Genomic DNA, 25,491 nt, shown 5'->3' on the forward strand with positions numbered 1-25,491 from the left:
GTCCAAGCTTAGCACACCCAGTCAGTAGCTCCTTTTTGAAACCTCAATCTTAAAAGGCATTTTCCAAAGCAAACAAACATACCTGTTGTAATGCTAATGCAAGGGATTAATCCCAACATGGTACTGTCAGCTGTACTCTCAGCCTGCTCCTATTTTCTAGGCTAACTGTGGAGGAGCACATCTGGTTCTACGCTCGCCTTAAAGGGCTGCCAGAAAAGAAGGTGAAAGAGGAGATGGAGCAGATGGTAACAGATGTTGGTTTGCCTCACAAACTGAAGGCTAGGACAAGCAAACTCTCTGGTAGGTTCAGCTGCTTTTAGATTTCTCAGCTACTTCCACAGCCCCAGAAAAGAAATCTCTTGGGTTTCACTGCCTACATCACACCCTTTGGTTGGGTACTCCAATTTAAGGCTACCACATAATTAAGCACTTCAGAAAATCAGTTCTTTTTAAGTACCTAATCAGTATATCTTAGTAATCTTAAAAATCTTATCTAATGGTCATAGCAAGACACTGACTTTCTCTGAGTATTTTGTATTTGTTTACATTATGACATAGTCCAGCTTTCTCTAATGTGTTTGGATTTTATGGGTTTAGGTAAGATTGTCTCAGACTGTAATCTCTAAGCCCATTGCTGTTTGTGAGTTGTATATGCATTTCTGGCTTCTGCTTCTTCATTTGTCATCCTGGAATGTCCTTCCCCTTCATTCAGGAGTGGCAAGACTTCTGTACCAGATAGCTAAAGGATTGTGATTACTTTGTCTCTGACTTGACTATTGGCAGAGACTGCCCTTTTGGTACCTTGGGAAGGGAGAGCAGATAGACACACACGGTTTTAGTGCTGGAGAGTGTAATATAGTTGCCTGCTGCTGCCTGTTCCACAAGGTGACTGCCTCTGAAGGATCTATTACTGCCAGAGGCTCTGGAGACCCATTCTCCAGATCCTCAAATATGATTAGGCCTCCAGGCTGGTGACTAGCTGCTGCCAATGTTGAGATAATATGATTCACCTGAGGAAGGGTTTGCAAGGTGTGGTTTCCTGCAGTAGCAGGAGAATTAGATTCCAGATGAATTATCCCACCCATGAAGGTCACGAGACCCTGAATGCCTCAAACAATGGCAGTGCCTGTTCTTCTGAGTATGTAATTCTGCTCTCTCTCAGAGATCTCAGTATCCTACATTAACTTGAACCTCTCTTTCTTCTTGTGTCTGTCAGGTGGCATGCAGAGGAAGCTCTCCGTTGCTTTAGCCTTTGTTGGTGGCTCTAAGGTTGTCATTCTAGATGAGCCTACAGCTGGGGTGGATCCTTATTCTCGCAGAGGGATATGGGAGTTGCTGCTGAAGTATCGGCAAGGTATGTGGTCTTTAAATGTGTCATGGAAAGCAAAAGAAAATCAATATGATTCATGAGTGTTCTCCCAAAATAGCAACGTGCTTTGCAAATCTATTGTGTGCACTGAGGAAGGAACAAAAGCGTGCAGGATAAGGATGTTCTGATCTCTCATCTGTTCTCCTATTTCATTCTATTCATGTCAGAGCTCATGAACAAAGTTCCTCACTGGGTTGTGAGGGTAGTTAAAAGCCAGGAATTCGCCCTTGATGTGCAGCAGTGTCTTGTCCTACTCTGTGCAAACGACCTTGCTGACATGAAATGAACAACCTGCCTTTGCTGAGCATGGCAAGGGCCTGCAGAGAGTGGAGAGAATAAACTCACGACAGCAGTTGTGAAACATATGTACTGCTAGTCTCGTTCAAAGGAACCTGGACTTGTGCCATCTATCTCTCATCCAGCCCCATGGCAAGATGCAAATGATTGTGGCTTTGGCTCAGGAACATGTGTATGTGTGACTTACCAGTGGTGTTTTCCCTTGCTTCATTCCAGGCCGCACTATCATTCTCTCCACTCACCATATGGATGAGGCAGACATTCTGGGTGACCGGATTGCCATAATTTCTCATGGCAAGCTCTGCTGTGTTGGCTCTTCTCTCTTTTTGAAGAACCATCTGGGAACAGGCTATTATTTGACCCTGGTAAAGAAGGATGTGGACTCTTCCCTGAGCTCCTGCCGAAACAGCAGCAGCACAGTGTCCTACCTGAAAAAGGTACAGCTGACCATTCCTGCTTGTATTCATTCTTCCTTCCTGAAATCTTAGGCTTGTGGAAAGCAGCAGCTAAGAGAGAATGTCTCAAAAGACATTCCTTACTCTTTAAAATTGCTACTTGGTTTTGTAGGTACTATGGCAGATCATGTCTGGGTAAAATGTGGCATGGGACATCCATCTCCCTTATAGTTTCTTTCAATGCCAGTGGTCCAAAGTTGATCAGAGAGATGGAGAATAGATAATGTGCACACTTTTGTACCACTCAGTTCTGCAACAGTGACCTCTTGAGTTTTTATGACCTTCTTGTATTTCAGCCCTTTGCAGGGGCATGTTACCATTACTTCCTGACTTCTCTGTGGAATATCCAGCATGTTGTTGCAGCATATGATTGGAGTTATCTAGGCTGGTGGGCCCTTTTTCTGATTAAGCAGCAGGAAACAATGATTGTCTTTTTGTTTGTTTGCTTGTTTTTTTTTTGTAACCAGGATGACAGTGTCTCTCAGAGCAGTTCTGATGCTGGCCTTGGCAGTGACCATGAAAGTGACACACTGACAATAGGTGAGGCTTGGGGAAGAATGTAAAACTCAGTCCTGGTGCTGACATTGCTCTATCTTTGACCTTGCACAGCTGCCTTAACCTTGCACCTCCGTAGCTACAGTCTTGGGGCAAATATTAAATTCACAGAGATGTAATTCTTAAATCTGCAAATATTGAAACTGTTGGGTTGTTTTGGGTTTCTTTTAGTGAGACATTTTGTGTTCAAGTTGTCCTGAGATTTGATAAACAAAGATTATATAGTTGCTGGGACTGTTAGCAATATGTAGCATTTGCTGGTGAGTTGTGCACCAGTGAGATCTGCAGAGCTGCCAGGAGCACGTACAAGCTTTTCCAAGTTTTCCAGATAAAAGGAATAGCTAATTTTGGGCCTGGTCTTTTGTTCAAGCTTGCCTGGACTTTACACAGAAATGAACTCCTTTCCAGAAATATCTCATTTTCCTGCTTTTCATTATGGCAGGGTTTCTCTGAGCGAGCTCTTTCCAGATAATGAGCAAGGTTAACACCATGTTTTCCTTTTGTTTTTTTCTAGATGTTTCTGCAATTTCAAATCTCATTACAAAACATGTTCCTGAGGCCAGGCTGGTGGAGGACATTGGCCATGAATTAACCTATGTCTTGCCATACAAAGCTGCTAAAGAGGGAGCTTTTGTGGAGCTGTTCCATGAAATCGACGACCGTCTTTCTGATCTTGCCATTTCCAGCTATGGCATCTCTGAAACCACACTGGAGGAGGTGAGCCAGCTGAAGATTCTGTTTGAACTTAAACTAGGAAAAAAGACTAACAGTGGACATAAGAATGAGACCAGGTCTTAGCTCTTCCTGTAAACATCCATTGTGGAACGGGCAGCTTTGTGTTCCTGTCCAAAATGGGTTGTCTTCTGACCTGTTAAATGTGTACTCATGGAAGCATGCATTAAAAACTGAAATATAGTACAGGCAAGCATAGACAGGTCCTTTGAATGCAGTTGCACTTTGCTGAGATTTCATGTGAAAATTTGCCACCAGTTTGGCATCTAATCAATGTGTTGAAGACCTTTGAGGTATTTTTTTAGGAATGATTTGTGCTGCACTTAGCTGAAAACACACATTTCAGTACTGGAGGCTGAAACCTCTTCACAGACGCTTCACAGAAACCACTTAGATGTATGCCGTTGTCAGGGGTGTCTTTAAGGTTTGCTCACTGTGGCTGTGTTCCAACTGACAGGTCACCCTCTCTCTTATCACAGATGTGCCATGTACTTTACCCTTCATGTATGTGAAAGTTCTCTTTCTAAATTTTATTTTCTTTAAATAATGACAAGGGGAACCCAAATGGTAATGTTGCCACTTACTGAGGTTGCCTTCTGGTCCTCCTACAGACGTGAAGACCTTAGCTGCTCCCTGCAGTTTGGAAATGTGGGGATTCTTTTTTAGTGTAGGAGAGTTTAAGGGGCACATTCCACAACATGGTACCCATTCAAGCACAAAGAGGACTGTGAGCACTGTTAGGCTAGGAGAAAGATGAGATTCCCCAAATTCAGTAAACTACATCTTTATCTGAGACATGGGAAGGAGCTTATATTTGAGATGCACTGAAAACTGACATAAGAAAGTAGGAGGTGCTGGTATCTGGTTACAGCTTGGCTCCTGGAAACTATAGAGGAGCTACAAAGTGCATTTCCTCATCACATGGAGGACAAGCCCTAAATTTTCTGTTGTTGTGCCAAATCTGTCAGGTTTGTGCTCTTTTGAAGCAGTTCCCATAGTATTGCTCCTCTACTAATTTTCACTGACGTTTTTTGTTGCTTTTCAGATCTTCCTGAAAGTGGCTGATGATAGTGGTGTGGATGCAGAAACCTCAGGTAGGTCTAGTTGTCTCCTACTATACTGAAGGGTACTTCAGGAGGGAGTACCATTTTATATGGTATTTGTGCTATTTATGCACAAGGCTGACCAAGACCCTGAATGTTTGAGGGCTAAGTCTTAGTGCAGGGCTTAACTCTCAGGGAATAAAGAGTCTAGTAGTTTTTTCAAGTGAAGAATTTTCCTGATCTCACCAGCCTGGGGCAGGTGGGTGACCTGTGCATATGGCAGTATGTCCAGTTACACAGTACACTTGCTAAGGTGTGACTAGCCTTGTTTCAGACTGAAATGCAACTCTGATGTGCTAATATTTTTAATGACCAAAAATAGCTGTGCATAGTATACTTAATGCATGCTTTTACATACTAGTAACTTCTATTGGCAGCATGTTTAATTATCAGTAGTAGACTTTCTCTGGTGTTGGAGAGTACTGTGCATTGCTTGACTGGCACAGTTGTCTCCTCTGAAGAATAGGGGGAAAAGTCCTAGTAGGATCACATCTCTGTAGGGACTGAAGAGAAGCTCACTGCAGTGACTGAGTGCTTATGTCAGCATTTCCAGATCGCAGAGTGGCTGGAAAGCAGCCAGGAAGGAAGTGACCTGGGGGTACTGGTAGATAGTAGGCTGAAGATGAGCCAGCAGTGTGCCCAGGTGGCCAAGAGAGCCAACAGCATCCTGGCCTGCATCAGGAACAGTGTGGCCAGTATGACAAGGGAGGTTCTTCTTCCCCTGTACTCAGCACTGGTCAGGCCACACCTTGAGTCCTGTGTCCAGTTCTGGGCTCCTCAATTCAAGAGAGATGTTGAGGTGCTGGAAAGTGTCCAGAGAAGGGTGACAAAGCTGGTGAGAGGCCTGGAACACAAACCCTATGAGGAGAAGCTGAGGGAGCTGGGGGTGTGCAGCCTGGAGAAGAGGAGTCTCAGGGATGACCTCATTGCTGTTTACAACTACCTGAAGGGATGTTGTAGCCGGGGGGTGGGGTGGCCTCTTCTCCCTTGCAACCACCAATAGAACAAGGGGACACAGTCTCAAGTTGTGCTGGGGGAAGTCTAGGCTGGATGCTAGGAGGAAGTTGTTCCCAGAGAGAATGATTTGCCATTGGAATGGGCTGCCCAGGGAGGTGGTGGAGGCACCGTCCCTGGAGGTGTTCAAGAAAAGCCTGGATGAGGCACTTAGTGCCATGGTCTAGTTGACTGGATAGGGCTGGGTGCTAGGTTGGAGTGGATGATCTTGGAAGTCTCTTCCAACCCGGTTGATTCTACGATTCTATGGTATCTTGAAGTTCAAACCCCTCTGCCAGTGTAGGACAGTATAATCTAGCATGAGTCACACAAAAGCACATCCAGACAGGTCTTGAAAGTCTCCAGAGAAGGAGACTCCACCACCTCTCTGGGGAGCCTTACAGTTCTTCCCCATGTTGAGGTGGAACTTACTGTGCTGTAGTTTACATCCATTACCCATTGTCATATCACAGAGCACAAATGAGCAAAGGCTGTCCCTGTCCCTTCCTTCTTGACACACAGCCCTCATATATTTGTATACATTTATTAGACCCTCTCTCAGCCTTCTCTCCAGACTAAACAGCTCCATTTTTTTCAGCTTTTCATCATCAGGCAGTGCTCCAATCCCTTAATCATCCTATAACCCTCTGTTTGACTCTTTCAAGTAGTTCCCTGTCCCTCCTGAACCGGGGAGCCCAGAACTGGATGCAGTATTCTAGATGAGGCCTCATCAGGGCAGAGTAGAGAGGGAGGAGAACCTCTCTCCATCTTCTGGTCACACTCCTTTTAATGAACCCCAGGACCCCACTGGCCTTGGCCACAAGGGCACATTGCTGTCCCATGGAGAAGCTGTTGCACACCAGGACTTCCAAGTCCTTCTCCACGGGGCTGCTCCCCATCAGATCACCTCTTAACCTGTACTGGTGCAGTTTATTATTCCTTCTCAGGTGCAGGACTCTGCACTCATCTTTGTTGAACCTCATTAGTTTCCTCTTTGCCCAGCTCTCCAGTCTGTCCAAGTCTCACTGAATGGCTGCAGAGCCTTCAGGTGTCTCAGCCAAGCCTCCCAGTTTCTAGGTCTAGCAAATGGCACTTGAGAGTTGCAGGCATATTAAGCGAGAATATTCTTGTGGTGAGAGCAGCTTACCATTTTCATAGCTAAATGGAATCAAGTGTCCAATACACTGGACAAAGCTTCTAGGACAGCACACAAAAAATGGTGTCCCTTGCAGAGTGTGTGACCCTTGCAGGGTGACAGTTTTGATTTTACTTTTGCCTGCACTGGAGTCACTCCGGATCAGCTCTTCAGTGTACAAGTGGGAGATGTGTGAAATGAAAATGATACTGCTTTGTTGTTTTCTTTTTTCCCTGTGGCAAATTTGAGATTAACTGAAGCAGTTCCACTAATTCTAACTGCATTGTTTTCAGATGGAACACTGCCAGCCAGAAGAAACAGACGTGTGTTTGGAGACAGGCAGAGCTGCCTTCGTCCATTTACAGAAGATGATGCATTAGATCCTAATGATTCAGATATAGACCCAGGTATTGCTGGGGCTCAAGCCTGTTTTCCTTTTGTGAACACTCGTAAATACTGCAGATCATAATGCTGAGGCTGACAAAAGAGTGGTAGATTTTTTTACTTTTGGGAGTAGTCAGCAGCACAGTATCTATAGCCTGCTCAATCCTCCTATCAAAGCACAGAAATTCGGGTAAAAATGAATTCTTGTAAACTTCTATTTCTATCTCTGCTCGCTGCTTTTTTTTCTGGATGAGTGAGGGTAGCTGTTCAAGCTGCCTGCAGACACAGAAGCACCTAGAGAATGTTTCTGTGAGCTTTTGAATGAGGGTTGTTTCTTCTCGCTAGCAGAATCCAGGGAGACAGACCTTCTCAGTGGCATGGATGGGAAAGGCTCCTACCAGCTGAAGGGCTGGAAGCTCACCCAGCAGCAGTTCATGGCATTGTTGTGGAAGAGGCTGCTGATTGCCAAGAGAAGCCGGAAGGGTTTCTTTGCTCAGGTGAGAGCATTCAGCATGCAGGGGTCCTCAGCAGGGACTGCTCTGGACCATGAATTGTATTCATACTTGAACATGGGCAGAAGGCCTCAAGAGATTACGGATGAACAAAACTCATCTTCACTGCACCCCTGAGCAGAAAGGTTCCTGTGTGAGAAATCAAGTTGTAACAGAATTCTTGCAGAGCAAGGATACAACTGAGGTTCAAATCCATATTTGGCCTTGAGAGCAGCATTTGCAGGCTGACTCATCTGTATGCCAAGTGAGTGCCTGAACAAATGCCAGGATAGGTCTTGCATTGTTGTCCAGCAATGGTCTGATGTAAATAGCAAAGACCTTCCTGAGAAACTTAGAAAAAGTTTTGATCTGTTGAGTGATTCACATGTAAGTCTTGATGCCTCTGTAACTCTTCACTTTAAAGAGGATTTGCTCTTTCTTCGCCATTTCAGATTGTGCTGCCAGCTGTCTTTGTGTGTATTGCACTCATGTTCAGCCTAATTGTTCCTCCCTTTGGAAAGTATCCCAGCCTGGAATTACAGCCCTGGATGTATGATGAACAGTACACCTTTATTAGGTATGTTTCTTGTGGCCTAGAAATGGTGGTAAATCCTGTAGTTCTTTCCTGCAAATATGAGTTACTCAGTTCCTTGCTGGGTTGTTTAAATTTGTTTTTCTGTGCTTAGCTCAGAAGCACATTTTAATAGTCCTGGTATTTATTTATTTGTTTACTGTTAGATTCCACTTGGTTGGTGCTATGACTTGAGTAATACTACACACAAAGACCAGGAGTGTGTGTGTGTGCTCCCAGGCCAAATATTCTTCTAAGGGAAATCTCCACCCATATCCTTTTCCTGACCTCTTTCACTGTACTCTCAGCCTTGCTCAGCTGCTGCTTTTCCTGTGTGCCTGTTATACTACTGACCTAGTGATATTTTTCTGCTGCACCCATAGCAATGATGCTCCAGAAGATGCAGGTACTCAGAAGCTTTTGGATGCCCTTCTCAATAAGCCTGGTTTTGGGACACGCTGTATGCAGGGTCACTCCATCCCGTAAGTAGAACTCTGGGTTGGGTAGAAGTGCAGTCTTCTAGTCACCCACAGATTTAGCCAGCTTTAAGAAATGATAGTCATGCATGACCAGAGCAGGATATATGCCAAAAGACTTGCAATTACACTTGTTTTTTTCTGCTGAGGACCTTCTAAAACATTACCAGCCCTCAGCATGGTGAGAGAGTGAGGTTAGAGTGCAAGTCCTTGCTGACGGAGGTGGAAAGGAGACAGTAGCCTCAAACTACTGTTTGGTCCTGGACATGGAAAAGGACCTAGTTGTGTTGCTGGATGTTATTGATTGTGGCTATTCCCATTCCACAGTCCCCTGTTTCTACCTACACTATAAAACTGGGTTAGCCCCCCAACACCAGCAGAAACAGTGGAGAGACAGACAATGTTTGCCTTGGTTCCTGGCTCTGCCACTGACTTGCTGCATGGCCTTGGGCAAATCACTGAAGATTCAGGACATGACTGCAAAGGGAGTGTACAGAGTACAGGATGGTTTGTCTCTAGTCTGGAAGATCTATAGTTCATGTTCACAGGATGAATAGAAGAGGGGCAAGGTGTGCTGTGTGCTTCCTAGTGGTGGAAAGTAATCTATATACTGCAAAACAGACAAGTCAGGGTTACTCCACCTTTGGGGGTGTCCACTGATGTTCCTGTGGGAAAGAACAGTACTTTCATGCTCCAAAGGCAGAAACTCCATCCCAGAAATTACTGTTTGCTGTGCTCTTAGAATCCTTAATATTTGAGTTGCAAGATACCAGTAAGGATCATTGAGTCAAACTTCCTGCTCCTCACAGAACTACTCAAAGCTAAACCATGTGACTAAGAGCACCATCCAGACCCTTCTTCAACTCTGAACATTGTCCATGCTGGAATGGACTGAAATAAAGTACTCTGCAGAGTGAGTGAGAAGAGGGGAGTGTCCAGCACTGTGCAGTTGGCTAAGCTCAGTCCCTTTGTCACTAGGACCTATTAGAAGCTGCACAGTGCTCTTTGTTGCTCTGAGCTGTTTGTCATACTGAGGGCAGGCTCATTTGGACAGCACCGTGCCTCTTCTGGGGACTGTGATGGCTGTTACTTAAATGTCTTGTAAGCAAATGCCATCACAGCTGTTTTTAAAAACTGCGTTTGCCTTGCCTCTTTCTTGGCACAGAAACACTCCTTGCACCGTGGGTCAGACAGAATGGACCACGACTTCAGTCCCAGACTCAGTCCTGCACATCTTCTTGAAAGGCAACTGGAGCATGGAGAACCCTTCCCCTTCTTGTGAGTGCAGCAATGAGAAGATCAAGAAGATGCTACCTGTGTGTCCTCCTGGTGCAGGCGGGCTGCCACCTCCACAGGTAAGGAGCTCAGTGATGTTGCAGTGAAGGATGCTCCTGGAGTGCAGAGTGGATGGATGTGATTCTTGCGTGCGCAGCACTGCACACAGTTTGTTTGACTTGGCATCTGCATTTTCTGATGGATACTTATTAACTGTCTTCTCCCTGCTGATGACAGCGTGAGCAAGACACTGCTGACATCCTCCAGAACCTAACAGGCCGCAATATATCGGACTACCTGGTGAAGACCTACGCACAGATCATTGGGAAGAGGTAGCTATTGAATGCGCTCTCTCAGTTCCCTCCCCACTAAATGCTGCTTGCTGCATGGGGGTGCTGCACATACCAGGCAAACAGGCAACCCAAACACTTCAGCAGTGGGCTAGACCAAATTAGCTCCCAAGACTGCCACGATGCACAGCTCAAGTGGTGTTTCTGTGTTATTAGTAATGGTGTGGCAGCTTTGAGAAGGGTGTCCTGAGCCTTGTTGGCAGAGGATGGGGAAAATCTAGGCACCAACCTTAGGGATTATATAAAAGAGGAGTGGTGGGATATAGTGCTAGATGTGAGAGGTTATTTCATTCTTTGACTTGGCCATGTGTCCGTGGCACCGTTAGGGTCTGTCTCTCCTCTTGTTCAGTCTATTATACCTTGATTTTCTTTTCTGTCTCTGCAGCTTAAAGAATAAGATCTGGGTGAATGAGTTCAGGTGAGTTACTTTTCTCTACACGTCTGCTAACCTTCAAGCAATGTATTAAGAAGGACAGACCCACCCTGCATTGCAGTTTGTTTTGTATGACTCTTAACTGCCAAATGCTGAAGGATCATGTTTAAGGGTAACCCAAGACTGTATAAGCTGGATGTTAGGAGGAAGTTCTTCACAGAGAGAGTGATTGGCATTGGAATGGGCTGCCCAGGGAGGTGGTGGAGGCAGCGTCCCTGGAGGTGTTCAGGAAAAGACTGGATGAGGCACTTAGTGCCATGGTCTAGTTGACTGGATAGGTCTGGGTGCTAGGTTGGACTGGATGATCTTGGAGGTCTCTTCCAACCTGGTTGATTCTATGATTCTAAGACTGGGAAAGAATGCCTGTCTTACACAAAGAGCAGTATGGCTTGAAAAGATTTGCAGGATCAGCCTACTGATACTGCATCCTGAGAAGTGCTGTTCTTCCAAGCAAGGGAAGCAGGGAGATATCCTGTTTCGCTTGTGCTAGCAGCAGAGGATAGCTGTGTTCATTAATGGAATAGTATGGTGAGCAATCAGATGATTTAACCCCAGAACCAAAGAGTAAGAGAAATGACTGCCAAGCAGCAGAGTATCAGAACATCAAATTCTTGCTTTGGGTGTACTGTAGGAAAAGAAAACATCTGGGAAGGGAAGATGAAAGGCATTGTATGGAGGTCAGTGAGTAGTCAGGTCATAATGTCACTTTCTGTCTGAACTTCCAGGTATGGTGGCTTTTCCTTGGGAGCCAGCAGTTCCCTTATGCTTCCTCCCAGCCATGAAGTCACTGATGCCATTAAACGTGTCAAGAAAATCTTGGAGCTAGCACAGGTGAACAGCTGTCTTCCATAAACTCAGAGTGTCCTGTTACTTGAGAGATGACTTGGAGGCTATAAAACAAGAAACATGTGTGTGTTAAATGTGTCCAATGGCTTCTCCCTATTACCTGTGATCTGAGGTCTCCAAGGCTGGGAAAAACAGCGAGCTTAAGAACATGCTGACTTGAGGCTTACACAGCTTCATTGTGACCAACTCAAATTGTAAGCTGTTGGGGATTACTGACATCTCTGAGTGTTTTGTGGCAGGATGGGATGGGCTGTCTCAGGGAATTAAAAAGAGGTTGCCTTCAAAACCTCAGCTGAGCCCTTCTGTGCTGAGTCTGCTGTAGCTTAGAAGAGATTTGAGGCCACTGTTTACTTCTAAGACTGTCTGTAGGCTGTGGTGTCTCTGAAGGGGACCTTCAACCCTGGTTAGTACTTACTGCCAGGGTGAAAAAAAAGGCCTAAGGCTGTGGTTTAGGTTCTCTCTAGGCTTTCTTACCAGTGGGACTGCAGAAGACAAATAGGGAAGGGAAACTGCAGTTTCTCGGCCTTCATACCACCTCTGACTTAGTGGATAGAGAATGGGAAGGAAACTGTCAAAACTGTGGAAAATGTAGCGTGCCTGCCACTAGACTCCAGGGTATGCATAACAGTACTCTGGGGAGAAGTAACTGTGTCTTTGGATTTTGCAGGGAAGTTCTGGAGATCGGTTTCTTACCAGCTTGTCGAGTTTCATGAAAGGCCTGGATACAAAGAACAACGTGAAGGTAAGAATCACTAGTCTTCACTGCTGTGTCTGCTGTTTGAAGCTTTGGTAACCTGGAATTGTATTCAGTTAGCAGGTCCCAGCAGTTTGCCTTGCACAGCTGTGCAGACCAGAGTGTTCTGTGTTTGTTAGCGGAGCAAATGCAGCTTGAATTATTCTGTGGGTTTCCCAAAAAAAAATAAAATCTATTTTTCCTGTGGAGTCTAGGCCTAAGGTACAGAAATCCACTGATGGACCAGTGCTAGCTTCCAGCAGCCTCTTGTGGTGGTTGATCACACTGTATGTTCTGTCGCTGAGCAAACTAACCAGAAGGATGCTGAAAGAAATGATAAAGTCCTTAACAGGGGAAGAGATGTTCTGCAGGACTCAAGAGCTGAGGTACCTGGCGTTCTTCTGATTCTGATCAGTGGTCTTCTGCAGGTGTGGTTCAACAACAAAGGCTGGCATGCCATTGCCTCCTTCCTGAACGTGATGAACAATGCCATCCTTCGGGCCAACTTGCAGCAGGACAAAAACCCAAGTGCTTACGGTATCACTGCCTTCAATCACCCACTCAACCTCACCAAGCAACAGCTCTCCGAAGTGGCCTTGTAAGTTTTAACATGAATTTGGATGGTTTGGGCTCCTCAGGTGATGTTTAATGAAAACAAGCAACATGGGAGGTTTTAGCCTCACTAGTGGATACACAGTGGCCTGTAGCATTTGGGCTTTCAAATGCTGGTCTGATTTTCTGTGATCTGAGCAGGCAGCAACATAGTTGTTGAGCAGTTACCGTTGAACTGCACAGTCGTGTGAGCATTCTATGTCTCAGTCGCTGGAAGGTGCAGTGTCTAAGAACTAGTGTGATGTTAAGACCTTCTGCTGCTTGGGAAATTCCTCTCAGCCACATCCAGAAAAGTGTCTTACCATGGATGTGATTATTCTTTTGTCCCAGGATGCCACTGTTTGATTAGGAACCATTAATAGAGCCTATTCAATTTTGCCCACTGCCCTAACCTGCAGAGAGGAATGCAGTAATGCACAGGGTTCACTGCAGTGAAGCACTGACTAGTCCACTACTACCACAACCAGAGTGAGGATTCATAAGCTGTCTGAAGACAGATTTTTCAGATCATAGAGCAGTATTAGATGGCAGTCAAGATACACTTGACCTTTAAAACAACTGAGAAAAAAAAAATAAAAACAAAAAATAACAACAACAACAGAACAAAACAAAACAAAAAACCACGCACACACACAAAAAAACCCCAAAGCCCTAAGACATACATGAAGTGGGAAAGAAAGTGGTGGTGATAAGGAAAGCAGAAAGCAATCTGCTATGCTGAAGTAACCAACAAATCTCCTGGTTGAGATGCTGTCTTGAGTTGCCAGCAGTCTTGTATGTATTGCCTTTGTTATATGGCTGGAGAAAAACTATGCAGTGAAGACAGCCTGATGTGGCCATCCTTTATCCTTCCAAACAAAGCAGAAGGAGAAAGGGTTTATGCACTGCCCTGCATGAACTGTCTCATTTAATCTCAGAGGTGCAATGCTATCATACAAATACTTCTTTCTTCATTTTTTTTTTTTTTTGTCCAGGATGACCACTTCTGTGGATGTCCTAGTCTCCATCTGTGTGATCTTTGCCATGTCCTTTGTCCCTGCCAGCTTTGTGGTCTTCCTTATCCAGGAACGTGTCAGCAAGGCTAAGCACTTGCAGTTCATTAGTGGTGTGAAGCCTGTGATCTACTGGCTGGCCAACTTTGTCTGGGATATGGTAAGGGCTTTGTGACTGTACTAACCTAAACTATTTTGTGTTTGCAGGATGTTTGTTGCATTGAAGTGCAAAGTAGAGTTGAGGCCAGTGGGAACCACATTAATTTGGTGAATAACAACTGCGCCTGTGACTTTTGTATTTGTTCTTTTGGGGCAATGGTTCACCTCAGTGGGTCAACAAACTCTGAGGCTCTAGTGACTACTTTGAGAAGGACTAAGGATTGCATTATAGTTCACACATATGACATTCCTAGGACTCTGCCCTTGGAAACAGCTTTGAGAACAGTAAATAATGTTAAAAACCACTGGTTCAGAGCAGAAAGATGCCTTTCATTTTTTGCCATCTGAAAACAAATCTAAAGTCATATTTTTCACCTTTCAGTGCAACTACATTGTTCCAGCCACACTAGTCATCATCATCTTCATCTGCTTCCAGCAGAAGTCTTATGTATCCTCCTCCAACTTGCCTGTGCTGGCTCTCCTTCTGTTTCTTTATGGGTAAGGGATTTCTCCATCAGAAGGATGACTAGGAAGGCTCTCAGACTTGGAAGGTGCTTACCTAATGTTTCTGCCTTTCCTCTTGCCAGGTGGTCCATCACCCCTCTCATGTATCCAGCCTCCTTTGTGTTTAAAATCCCTAGCACAGCATATGTTGTGCTGACCAGTGTGAACCTCTTCATTGGCATCAATGGTAGTGTGGCCACCTTCGTCCTGGAGCTCTTCACCAACAACGTATGTCTCCCCAGAAGTAACTCTTGTGTTATGTGCTGCTGGAAACTAATCCCATGTTGGTGCCAAATTGCCTTTAAGAGTCAGTTCTCCAGAAAGACTACGCCCTGCCAACCTATGTACTAATTAGCTACTACAGCAGTTTAAATGCAGATTCTGATGGGAACAGGTTTAAAGCCCACTTCAGCAATGTTCATAGTGTAGTTAAGGTGGCAAGGGACCTCCTGAGATTTTCTAGTTGAATTTCAGAGCAGGGTCAACTAGAACAGGTTGCTCAGAGCCATCAGGTTTCAATTGTTTCCAGAGATGGAGACTCCACAGAACATATCTCTCTGGACAACTTCCAGTCATGCCTGTATGCAGCACAAGATATCTTAGGAGTCCCTGTCTGATCCACACTGGTGTGAAGGTGTTCCTTGTACGATGATGTTGGCAGGACCCTTTGGGAGTTGCCTGTTGATTGTACCACTGCCTATAGGCATAACTCCTTGATGATGGTCATTTCTGGTACAAGGCCTGTTGTAGCTCAGTGAAAACATGTACATGCTTGAAGATAAGTGGTTGTCAGAATAGGAAGGAGCCTCTTTTCAGGCTGCTGTTAGTCCAACGTGGGCTAAAACAAGTGGAAGACCACAAAGAAAAAGTATTTGAGCCCTCAATATAGGATAGGGAGGGACTACCCAGAGACATTGAGATAACCAGTCAAGCCCAGCTTCCCTGTTTCCTCAACCTCTAGCCTTTATATATGTTATTGTTTGCAGACACTGCATTTTAGACTTTCTTGGAGAAATCTGTCCTTTAGTATAGCTCACTTGCATGAATAGTATCTTGAGCAACACAACATCACTAACTGTCTGGCGGAGCCATGGCACTGGCTCTTGGAAGAGCATTTCTAATGCTTGATTTTTTATGGGTTTGCACTGTTGGGTGAAGGAGAAGTCAGTCACAACATGGGTTGCACTTGGCAGGTGGTGGCTGCTTTCTGATCACATAGCTCACTCTCACCTGATTTTCTTTTAGCAGAAGCTGAATAACATCAATGATATCCTGAAATCGGTTTTCCTCATCTTCCCCCACTTCTGCCTGGGGCGAGGACTGATTGACATGGTGAAAAACCAGGCTATGGCTGATGCTCTAGAGAGATTTGGTAAGTGAAACTGTGTTATTGTAGTGACAGTAGCCTTAACTGAAGAGGAAATGATCAAGTCTGCTCTGGATGAGCACTCTCTGCTCCCCTGACTTTTCAAGAATTGGAAGTGCACAATTTGCACCATGGATGCGATCAAACCTGGGAAACCCTACACAGCTGTCCTCCAGGTTGGAACAATGACTGAAGAAGGCCTGGCAGACAGAGCCCAAAGTTTTTAGTTAAATAAAAATGCATACAGCCAATGGTATGGAGAGGAGGATTATCAGGCCAAATGTAAGGAGTGGCTGAAAGTGGTATTTTTCTTTTCTGGGATGTGTATGCCAGGCCTGAGTCACAGCCTTCCTGTGCTTCACTAACCTTTCAGGAAGCTGGACCAGCTCTTCATTGGAAGACTGAATTCTCTGGGCCCAAGTCCCAACTTTGCTGCAGTTAGAGACATGCACACAGCCACAATTGACCCCTTGTGTGGACCATCACTTTCCTCCTCCCACTGGCTGCTCTCCAGTAGCCCTGGCTCCCAACTTGGTGAGCCCTGCAGGAGGAAATGCTAGCCTGTTCCTGTTGCTCTGGAAAAGTGACTGTGTTCTTTATCTCATTTTGGCAGGAGAAAATCGTTTTGTGTCTCCTATGTCATGGGACCTGGTAGGAAGAAACCTCTTTGCCATGGCAGTAGAGGGCGCTGTCTTCTTCCTTATCACAGTGCTCATCCAGTACAGATTCTTCATCAAACCCAGGTGGGTTATCAGCTGCCCTTCACCACTGCAGGCAGGGGAAGTTTACATTGGTATCCCCTGTGAAGTGAGGGAGAATATTAACTATGGGGAGTTCCTGTAGTTTTCTGTTAAAGCTTTATCATGATGTTCTCTCCAGGCCCGTGTATGCCAAGCTGCCTCCCGTGAATGATGAAGATGAGGACGTAACAAGAGAGAGACAGAGGATAATTAGCGGAGGAGGACAAAGTGACATACTGGAAATCAAGGAGCTAACCAAGGTAACACAAAAGTTCTGCATTCCTAAGATTTGTTGGTACAAAACCATGCAGTTCACCAGAAGCCTCATTGGGAGGAATCTTCTAGTAGAGAAGCATGTTTGGCATGTTGAATGCGTACGATTCCAATTACAGCTGACTCTAACACTGCCCTTATTCTTTTTCTTATGGCTTCAGATTTACAGAATGAAGAGAAAGCCAGCAGTGGATAGGATCTGTGTTGGAATTCCCCCTGGAGAGGTGAGCTTATCTCTCAAATTCATTATTTTGCCATTAATGTGGTACTTCAGAGCAACAGCGAGCAAAGGGAAAGGTAAAATCAGAAATGGATGATGTGCAAATTACATCTAAGGAAACTGCCTGGAAGTTGAAGCAGTTTCTGATTCTGTGTGTCTCTGCCTTTGAAGGAGATACTGAACTCTTTCTGGGACCAGAGGCCAAGCTCTGGCACTCTTCAAAGCTTCACAGAAGGGTACTGTGGTTTCTGTACTTGGTGCAGCGCCAGGGTGACACCACAATTTGATAATTTTAACCAACCTAAATGCAAAAAATGTACTTCCTTCTGCTGTCCTGAGAGTCAAGATTTTTCCTTCCCATCCTGTCAGTGCTGAAGGTGATGCAGCTGAATCATGTTCTCAGACACACTATACTCATCTGTTCTTTTTGTATCCCCAGTGCTTTGGACTCCTGGGAGTAAATGGTGCTGGCAAGTCATCCACTTTTAAGATGCTAACTGGTGATACAGATGTGACAGGAGGAGAAGCTTTCCTCAAAGGAAACAGGTGAAGGAGCATGCATGTCTCACGCAGGTCCTCTTCTGCTTTCTTCTCCAGCATTCTCCACTTTCATTCCAATTCCAGCAAAGCTAAACTCTACCTCACTTTTCCCCTTTTCAGCTCCTGGCATCTGTTTCAGTCCTCTGCCAAGTCTGATAAAGTACTTTAGTGGCTTAGGGAAATGGATTTAGTCTGGTGGACAATTTTTCAATACCTGCCCAGTCACATTTTATATACTATTTAACCAAAAAGAAGGGGGGAATGGGGAGAGAGAAAAAATAATTTGGTCAAGACAGACTTCTAGGATCCTGTGTATTTTTCTTAGTTCAGTACTTCCCATTTGTTTCACTTTCCTCTTTTCAACGCCTGAACTAGCAGTGTGTACTTGAGAAATTCTTACAAAGATTGTTCTGTTTTGTTCTGTTTTGTTTTGTTTTGTTTTGTTTTGTTTTGTTTTGTTTTGTTTTGTTTTGTTTACAGCATTTTGTCCAACATCCAAGAAGTCCATCAGAACATGGGCTATTGCCCACAGTTTGATGCTGTTAATGATCTGCTGACAGGACGAGAGCATTTAGAGTTCTTCGCACTCCTGAGAGGTGTTCCAGAGAAAGAAGTCTGCAAGGTAAGCGAAACACCATAGGACCCACCCCAGTGATCTGCTTGCATGAACCCTCCTTGCAACAGATGTGGCTGGGTTGGAGGGCAGAAGGGCTCTGCAGCGGGACCTTGACTGCCTGGACAGATGGGCAGAGTCCAATGGGATGGCATTCAATAGCTCCAAGTGCAGGGTGCTGCACTTTGGCCACAACAACCCCATGCGGAGATACAGGCTGGGGTCAGAGTGGCTGGAGAGCAGCCAGACAGAGAGGGATCTGGGGGTGCTGATTGATACCCGCCTGAACATGAGCCAGCAGTGTGCCCAGGTGGCCAAGAGAGCCAGTGGCATCCTGGCCTGCATCAGGAATGGTGTGGTCAGCAGGAGCAGGGAGGTCATTCTGCCCCTGTACTCTGCACTGGTTAGACCACACCTTGAGTACTGTGTTCAGTTCTGGGCCCCCCAGTTTAGGAGGGACATTGAGATGCTTGAGCGTGTCCAGAGAAGGGCAACGAGGCTGGTGAGAGGCCTTGAGCACAGCCCTATGAGGAGAGGCTGAGGGAGCTGGGATTGTTTATCCTGGAGAAGAGGAGGCTCAGGGGTGACCTTATTGCTGTCTACAACTACCTGAGAGGTGGTTGTGGCCAGGAGGAGGTTGCTCTCATCTCTCAGGTGGCCAGTGCCAGAATGAGAGGACACAGCCTCAGGCTGCGCCAGGGGAAATTTAGGCTCAAGGTGAGGAGAAAGTTCTTCACTGAGAGAGTCATTGGACACTGGAATGGGCTGCCTGGGGAGGTGGTGGAGTCGCCGTCCCTGGAGCTGTTCAAGGCAGGATTGGACGTGGCACTTGGTGCCGTGGTCTAGCCTTGAGCTCTGTGGTAAAGGGTTGGACTTGATGATCTATGAGGTCTCTTCCAACCTTAATGATACTGTGAAATGTGATGCTGTGATGTTTTGAAGATGCTGACAATACTGCATGTTGAAATCTGCCCCATGTTCCTTCCAAGGAAAATCAAAGGTGATGTGGTTTTACAGCACTGCATAGAAAAGTGGAGTAAATGGAAGGGCAGATATTTTGAGTCCAGCATTCCCACAGTGGATACTCTTCTCCACTGAATGACTTCTTTCTGTTAAGAATTTAAGAGCTGCATGTCATGCAGAATCTCACTTACTGTCAAGAGCTAATTCTTGCAAATCTCAGGAAGCAAGCACTCTGCAGTTTTACAGAAACTTCACGCTGGCTGTTACCTTTTCCTTGTTGGTTATTAAAGTGCTGCTATTTCGGCATACAGACATGAGCAGTTAAGGGCCGCTGCCATCACAATACAGCACCTTTCTCAGTGCTGTTCCCAGGAATTTACAGTAGTTTTCACTGTATGTGTCCTGGGTGCTGCAAAACAGGAATTGCTGTAGGTAAGAAGATGGCATCTGTACCCAAGTGCTTTGGATAGGGCTATATCTGCTGCCTAGGATATGTCCAAGTGTATTGCTTGAATCCTTTTTTGGGAGTAGTGATGATGGGTGAAAACTGCAAGCTCCTCAACTCCTTTGAAGGTTGCTCGTGAGTTCCTCTGTGTGATGTTTCCATCAACCCCATATAAAAGGTAGCCAGTTCTGGGTGTGATCTGCATAGTAACTGAATATCTTCCCCTGAACACTTTTTAGTCTCCAAGGCAGCTTATTGGCACCAGTAGCAATACTCAAGGATAACAAACCACATCCTCCTCATGCATCTGAAGGACTGCAACACACCATAATAGGACTGCTGTGATTAGTGACTGTCCCATGCTGCAAGCCCACAGCAACCAGAAAGCTGCTGCTGCCAAGAGCCCTTACACCACTGGGTGACATGGCTCAGTTGATGCTGAATTCATGCTCGTTGGCTGATGAGCTGCAGCCATTTGGTTTTCTGACCTCCCAGGGGCAGGATTGCATATATCCTCATCCTGAGGTAAACAGGGTGTTCCAAAACCTTTGTCTGTGCCACCTTAGATCCTCGGATAAGTGGCCCTTCAGAAAAACATTATTAAGGCCAACACTCATAAGGAAACTCTGACTGTGCAGGTGTTGCTGTGCTCGACTGAAGGCAGTGTTGTGCTTTCTCTTGCAGGTTGGCGAATGGGCAATTCGCAAACTGGGTCTCGTGAAATACGGAGAAAAATATGCTGGGAATTACAGTGGTGGGAACAGGCGCAAGCTCTCCACAGCCATTGCCCTCATTGGAGGGCCACCTGTGGTGTTCCTGGTGAGTCTACAACCTTTGCTTACTAACGTTTTCCCTGGAAAAACAGAAAAATCGGGTTCAAATAATGACTACGTATTTTGCCGACAAGTAGTGTTTAAAGACATCATTAGTCACTTAAACGTGAGCTGAAAACACATGGAAATAAAGATTCCCTACTTAAAGGTAGGTGCAAGCTATAGTAATGTGTCTCCAGGCTTCTCTTTCTGAAGAATGAATGGAGAAGTGGGATTCTCAAACGTGATGCTAAGCAGCCAGCTGAGCAGCTTCTTCACTCCTTTAGTACTGCTGCAAAGATTTCTATACTCAAACAAAATTTAAGACCTTCCTGTGTGACAGAAGCAAATCTTACTGTGCAGTGTAAGACCTACACAGATTTAGTGTATGACTAAATTCTTCTATCTGTGTTTTTAATAGGAAACTGGGAATCAGTTATTTTAGGCTTCTTTAGATTAAAACTGAGGTCAAGTCTTAGGACTACTGAAGTTCATAGTGAAGGAGTCTAGTGCTCTGTTTAAACAAGCTAATTGACTTTAACTGGGTTTAGAATTGGTTATTTCAGCATGTTATAATTGCAGTTATAAAAGCAACTGTCAGTTCTGAAAAAGGTGTTTGCTAATTTAAAGTTGTGGGGCATAGCTCTTTTCTCATTTTAGAAAATGGGTCAAACTTGTTTGTTTTCTGTGTTTTCAGTATGCATGATCAGAATGGACAGGTCTTCAGAGATGAGGTATTTGTTGGCAGAATGTAGCAGCATAAACTGTTTTTTTTTTTGCAGGATGAGCCAACAACGGGGATGGATCCCAAAGCGCGTCGTTTCTTGTGGAACTGTGCTCTGAGTGTAATAAAAGAGGGGAGATCAGTGGTGCTCACGTCTCACAGGCAAGTGGCAGCCACTTGTATCATACCTTGGCTTTTGCATCTGCTAGGGCTGGATGCTAAGTTCTTCTTTGCTGCTCTGCCCTCCACTGTTGCTTGTGGTGCTAATGAGGTTCCTTCTGCCTACAGCATGGAAGAATGCGAAGCCCTGTGCACTCGAATGGCGATAATGGTCAACGGGCGGTTCAGGTGTCTGGGCAGCGTCCAGCATCTAAAGAACAGGTACCTATTTCCTTTTCACTTACACCACACAGCTGTTTGCATTTTTAGGGAAATAACTCAGATGTAATTTCTCATGCAGATTTCACTTTGCTACCCTGGCTAGGGGAAAGGCTGCCAGATCCCAAGACTTTCAACTTTCACAGGTTCTTAACTTCTGTGCTGGCTGTCTTGTTTACAGATTTGGAGATGGTTACACCATAGTGGTGAGAATTGCAGGGGCAAACCCAGATCTGAAGCCTGTTGAGGAGTTCTTTGGGCATGCTTTCCCTGGAAGTGTCCTGAAGGAAAAGCATCGGAATATGCTGCAGTACCAGCTTCCTTCTTCGCCATCCTCCCTAGCCAGAATATTCAGTATTCTCTCCCAGAACAAAAAGAGACTCCACATAGAAGACTACTCCGTTTCTCAGACCACACTTGACCAAGTAAGTTTTTACTAACCCGTCTGCCAGAAGCTCCTTTGTGCAGCAGTAGGGATAAGTTCACCAATTTGTTGGAGCAGGCTATTAAGGGCATTTCAGCAACATCGAGTACTGAATCCCAGGACTAGTGTATATCCTGGGAGGCCTAGTGTATAAAATTCCCTGAATTAATGAAAATCCAGGATGATATGTGACACAGACTTTTTTCTTGCAGGTTTTTGTAAATTTTGCTAAGGACCAAAGTGACGATGACCACCCTAAGGACCTGTCATTGCACAAAAACCAGACTGTGGTAGACATTGCGATACTTAATTCTTTCCTGCAAGATGAGAAGGTAAAAGAAAGTTGTGTGTGAGCCACTTTCAGCAAAGAGATGATGAACAGAATGCAGACTTCCTTTTCCTGGGATAGGATACTCCCAAAGATGAAGCTAGAGGAAGAGAAACTGGACACTCTACTGATAACCATTCAATGCAATGCAATTCAATGCAATGAAAACTAAATTCTTTTACAGGGGCAGTGCCTCATGGAGTCGTCTTATACTGTTCTCAAGTGACAGACTTGAACTTAGCTCATTACAGTATAACTCTGAAGCTGTGGTAAAGCACCCACCAGATGCTGTGGGCTTTCAACCATACTGTATCTTGTTTTGTACAGTATGTTTTTTCTAGGGTTGCAAAAATAATTCATTGAAGAATCATGGCCAGTGGTTATTTATAGACATTTTAGACATGTATGTCCTTTAAACATTCATGTCAGGAGTGGGAATTTCTTGGTGCTACATCCATTGCTGGCAATGAATGCGCCAAGACAGACAGTGGCAAGAAAAGTCACCACCAGTGTTGTAGCCTTAGGTTGTGAAAACTTACCTGACCAGCTGATTTTCCTAGATTGGTATAGGTCAGTTGGTGACAACTCTGGGGCCACAAAGAAGTACTGTGCAGATGGGATGGCAAGAGATGGGCCATCTTATCCATACATCTCCATCAGTAATTGGTGATATGCAGAACTGTGAACGCTGCAAATGCACAGGATTGTCCCACCAGCATCATAACCAATAGCCTACTCTAACTAGGTTTTTGTGTAGTTAAGTACTCTTCTGCTTATTTGAGGTACTGCAGCAGCTGCATGAACACCTAGTTAGGAGGAAATGGGTGAGAAGCAGACCTAGGGTTTGGACCACAGCAGCAAACTCAGTAGTTGTACAAGCTGCTAATGCCAAGAGCAAATTCTAAATTGCTAGATGTCATTTAGATGTGTAATAACTGCTCTTTAACCCCCTGCTTTGCACCAGAAAGGTACCCATCATCTGAAGTTACTGCTTAGCTCAAGCATGTTGCCATTACTGGCTTTGCCAGGTAAAGATAGAAATGAGATGTAGATGTTTTGGTTTTTTTTAACAGTATTATTTATGACTTTAAATAGGTAGGTAGCATAATTAGGGATTGAAAGTGCTTTCAGTTGATCTTTGTAGCCACAGTATTTCCTTACATTATGCCTACAATGCTATGCTCACATTCTATCCATTCGACGATAGCTGCATTCATGATCTGACCAAGTTCCAGACTCTCGCAATCAGCTGCTATCTGCAATTACTGCAAGTTGTCCACGTAAATTTTCCCTGTTTGGAAAGTGTGTAACAGTAGATTAATGTGTAAATTTCTGCTTTTGTTGTGCAGTGCAGTTTCAGTCATTAGGTGATCCCTAACTGGAGAATACACCCTTACTTCACCAAACTGCTTCAGTAAATCCCCCCCCTTGAAGAACAAGGTCATTCAAAATAGTAAGTCCTTACAGTTTTACAATGCCAGACTAACATGAGAGGGGATATCACACAGTACGGACAACCAGTTCTGGTTCATGTTGTACAGCAGTCATGGGAGAGTATGCTTTCATTAACATATTTGTGGGCCCCTCTGTCTTGGTTTTACATTCAGAAGTAGGTTCAGTATTGTGATTTGTGTCCCAGTGCAGTTCTTGGGCTGTCCCTGTATGTCATGCCTCTGCCTTAAATATCCGTACAGGTTCTGCACTAGTTCTTGAAACTACTTCACCAGGAATCCATCATGTATAATTTTCTTCTGTGAATGCCCAACAAACTGGCTGGATGAGCCTGAAGAAGGCTAATAATGTACTTCTAGGTGTACTTGGCAACATTGGCCAATTCAGCATTTTTAAAACCCAAACAGTTAAATAGTTAGCACAGTTTCCCAATCCCTGCTGTGTCCTGCCTTGGGATAAGGTAAGAGCTTAGTACACGCTCTGCTGAAGTGCCTTTTTCATATTATTTTCTTTTATCTGTATAATGCATTGCTAAGGGGATTGAGAAAGGAGTGTAATGGGGATTGGTATACCTCACTTAAAACATGTTTTGTTAGTACTCTTACAGCATTGTCACCCTTTGGGGATGCATTACAGGGTGGTGATGAAGACACCAGATTTCCAGGTGCAGAAAAATTACTAAACAGCCATGACTTCTCCATAACAGGCTGCAGATTTGTTACATTATCACTGAAACAAGTGGCATGTGTTGAAGGCTTACCACTGCTAAAAATTACTATTGCAAATCAGCATTAAGTCACCAAAGTGAAGGGCTCCTGTTTTGCTCTGCACTGAACTCCAGTGCATGTAGAAGTAGAATGAGTTTGAGGATCCAGATCTGGTCCTCAAAGGCATGTCATTTTCTCTTCTTAACTGCCCACATAAAGGATTAGTTCAGCAGTAAAAATCAGTTGCATCACAATTGTCTTTTCTTAACCCAACGAAAAGAGAATCTTGATTCCTATTGCCCTGTGACTGTCATGCTCATGCAAAGTCTAGTTGTGACAAAGTATTTTGGTAAATGTGTATGAACTTAATGGTTTCACAGCTCTGATCTATCTTCCTTGTACTGAACAGTTTAATGCAACTCTTACATCAAGATTTCTCATGGACTTTTAAGTTCATACGGCCACTAATTCCCTTTCTTAAACACATGTTGGGGGAAAATCACTTTAGAGTCACATAGAGCATATGAACCACTCTTGATAATGAAACTGCACTGAGTAGTTAAATTATTTTAAACTTTTTTACCATTGACATGTTACATCCCTCTTTGTAGTACATTTGTGTTTCAGTAAGGAGTTGTATTTTCCCCATGGTTAAACCACCACTTTGTGCTTATTCTTCCCTCCTGGATTATAGTTGGTCCTTCATTCCAAGCACTTTATGCTATCTGTAATGGGATCTATTTTTGCACTGGAATATCTGTTAACTTTGCAAAAATCTAGAGAGATTTCACAACTGAAATTTCTAAGTTAAATCCTTAAATGGACATTTTTCATTAAAAGAAAAAAAAAAGAGAAAATTTAAAAAAAAAGTATATATATTTGTATTTCCTAATAACTGTTATGTGAAATGTTAAAAAGGCACTCTAATTGCCTTGTATTAAGTAAAAAAAATAAAAAAATAAAGCTGTTACGGCACCACTGGTCTTCATAGTGTCACTTTTGCCTATATTCTTCAGATGAGTGTGTGTCCAGTTCTTGAGT

General features: G+C 44.4%; 1 protein-coding gene across 1 annotated transcript in view; it reads left to right on the forward strand.

Annotated features, from left to right (window-relative positions):
- ABCA1 (ATP binding cassette subfamily A member 1) overlaps positions 1-25,427 on the forward strand; it is a 105,723-nt gene extending 80,296 nt beyond the window's left edge. The window contains exons 21-50 of the mRNA XM_064140868.1: positions 161-300; positions 1,217-1,354; positions 1,883-2,103; positions 2,589-2,661; positions 3,191-3,393; positions 4,454-4,502; positions 6,933-7,046; positions 7,369-7,520; positions 7,967-8,091; positions 8,469-8,567; positions 9,727-9,916; positions 10,074-10,168; positions 10,572-10,604; positions 11,345-11,450; positions 12,133-12,207; positions 12,627-12,796; positions 13,785-13,962; positions 14,344-14,459; positions 14,549-14,693; positions 15,714-15,837; positions 16,445-16,574; positions 16,711-16,831; positions 17,006-17,068; positions 17,504-17,610; positions 18,085-18,226; positions 20,310-20,444; positions 21,220-21,323; positions 21,450-21,542; positions 21,721-21,964; positions 22,176-25,427. Coding sequence (XP_063996938.1) covers positions 161-300; positions 1,217-1,354; positions 1,883-2,103; positions 2,589-2,661; positions 3,191-3,393; positions 4,454-4,502; positions 6,933-7,046; positions 7,369-7,520; positions 7,967-8,091; positions 8,469-8,567; positions 9,727-9,916; positions 10,074-10,168; positions 10,572-10,604; positions 11,345-11,450; positions 12,133-12,207; positions 12,627-12,796; positions 13,785-13,962; positions 14,344-14,459; positions 14,549-14,693; positions 15,714-15,837; positions 16,445-16,574; positions 16,711-16,831; positions 17,006-17,068; positions 17,504-17,610; positions 18,085-18,226; positions 20,310-20,444; positions 21,220-21,323; positions 21,450-21,542; positions 21,721-21,964; positions 22,176-22,316 — 3,826 coding nt within the window. The 3' untranslated portion in view covers positions 22,317-25,427. The remainder of the gene's footprint in view (positions 1-160; positions 301-1,216; positions 1,355-1,882; positions 2,104-2,588; positions 2,662-3,190; positions 3,394-4,453; positions 4,503-6,932; positions 7,047-7,368; positions 7,521-7,966; positions 8,092-8,468; positions 8,568-9,726; positions 9,917-10,073; positions 10,169-10,571; positions 10,605-11,344; positions 11,451-12,132; positions 12,208-12,626; positions 12,797-13,784; positions 13,963-14,343; positions 14,460-14,548; positions 14,694-15,713; positions 15,838-16,444; positions 16,575-16,710; positions 16,832-17,005; positions 17,069-17,503; positions 17,611-18,084; positions 18,227-20,309; positions 20,445-21,219; positions 21,324-21,449; positions 21,543-21,720; positions 21,965-22,175) is intronic.
- Positions 25,428-25,491: the final 64 nt, after the last annotated feature.

The sequence above is a fragment of the Pogoniulus pusillus genome, chromosome Z, assembly GCF_015220805.1.
Source record: "Pogoniulus pusillus isolate bPogPus1 chromosome Z, bPogPus1.pri, whole genome shotgun sequence".
Lineage (NCBI taxonomy): Eukaryota > Metazoa > Chordata > Aves > Piciformes > Lybiidae > Pogoniulus > Pogoniulus pusillus.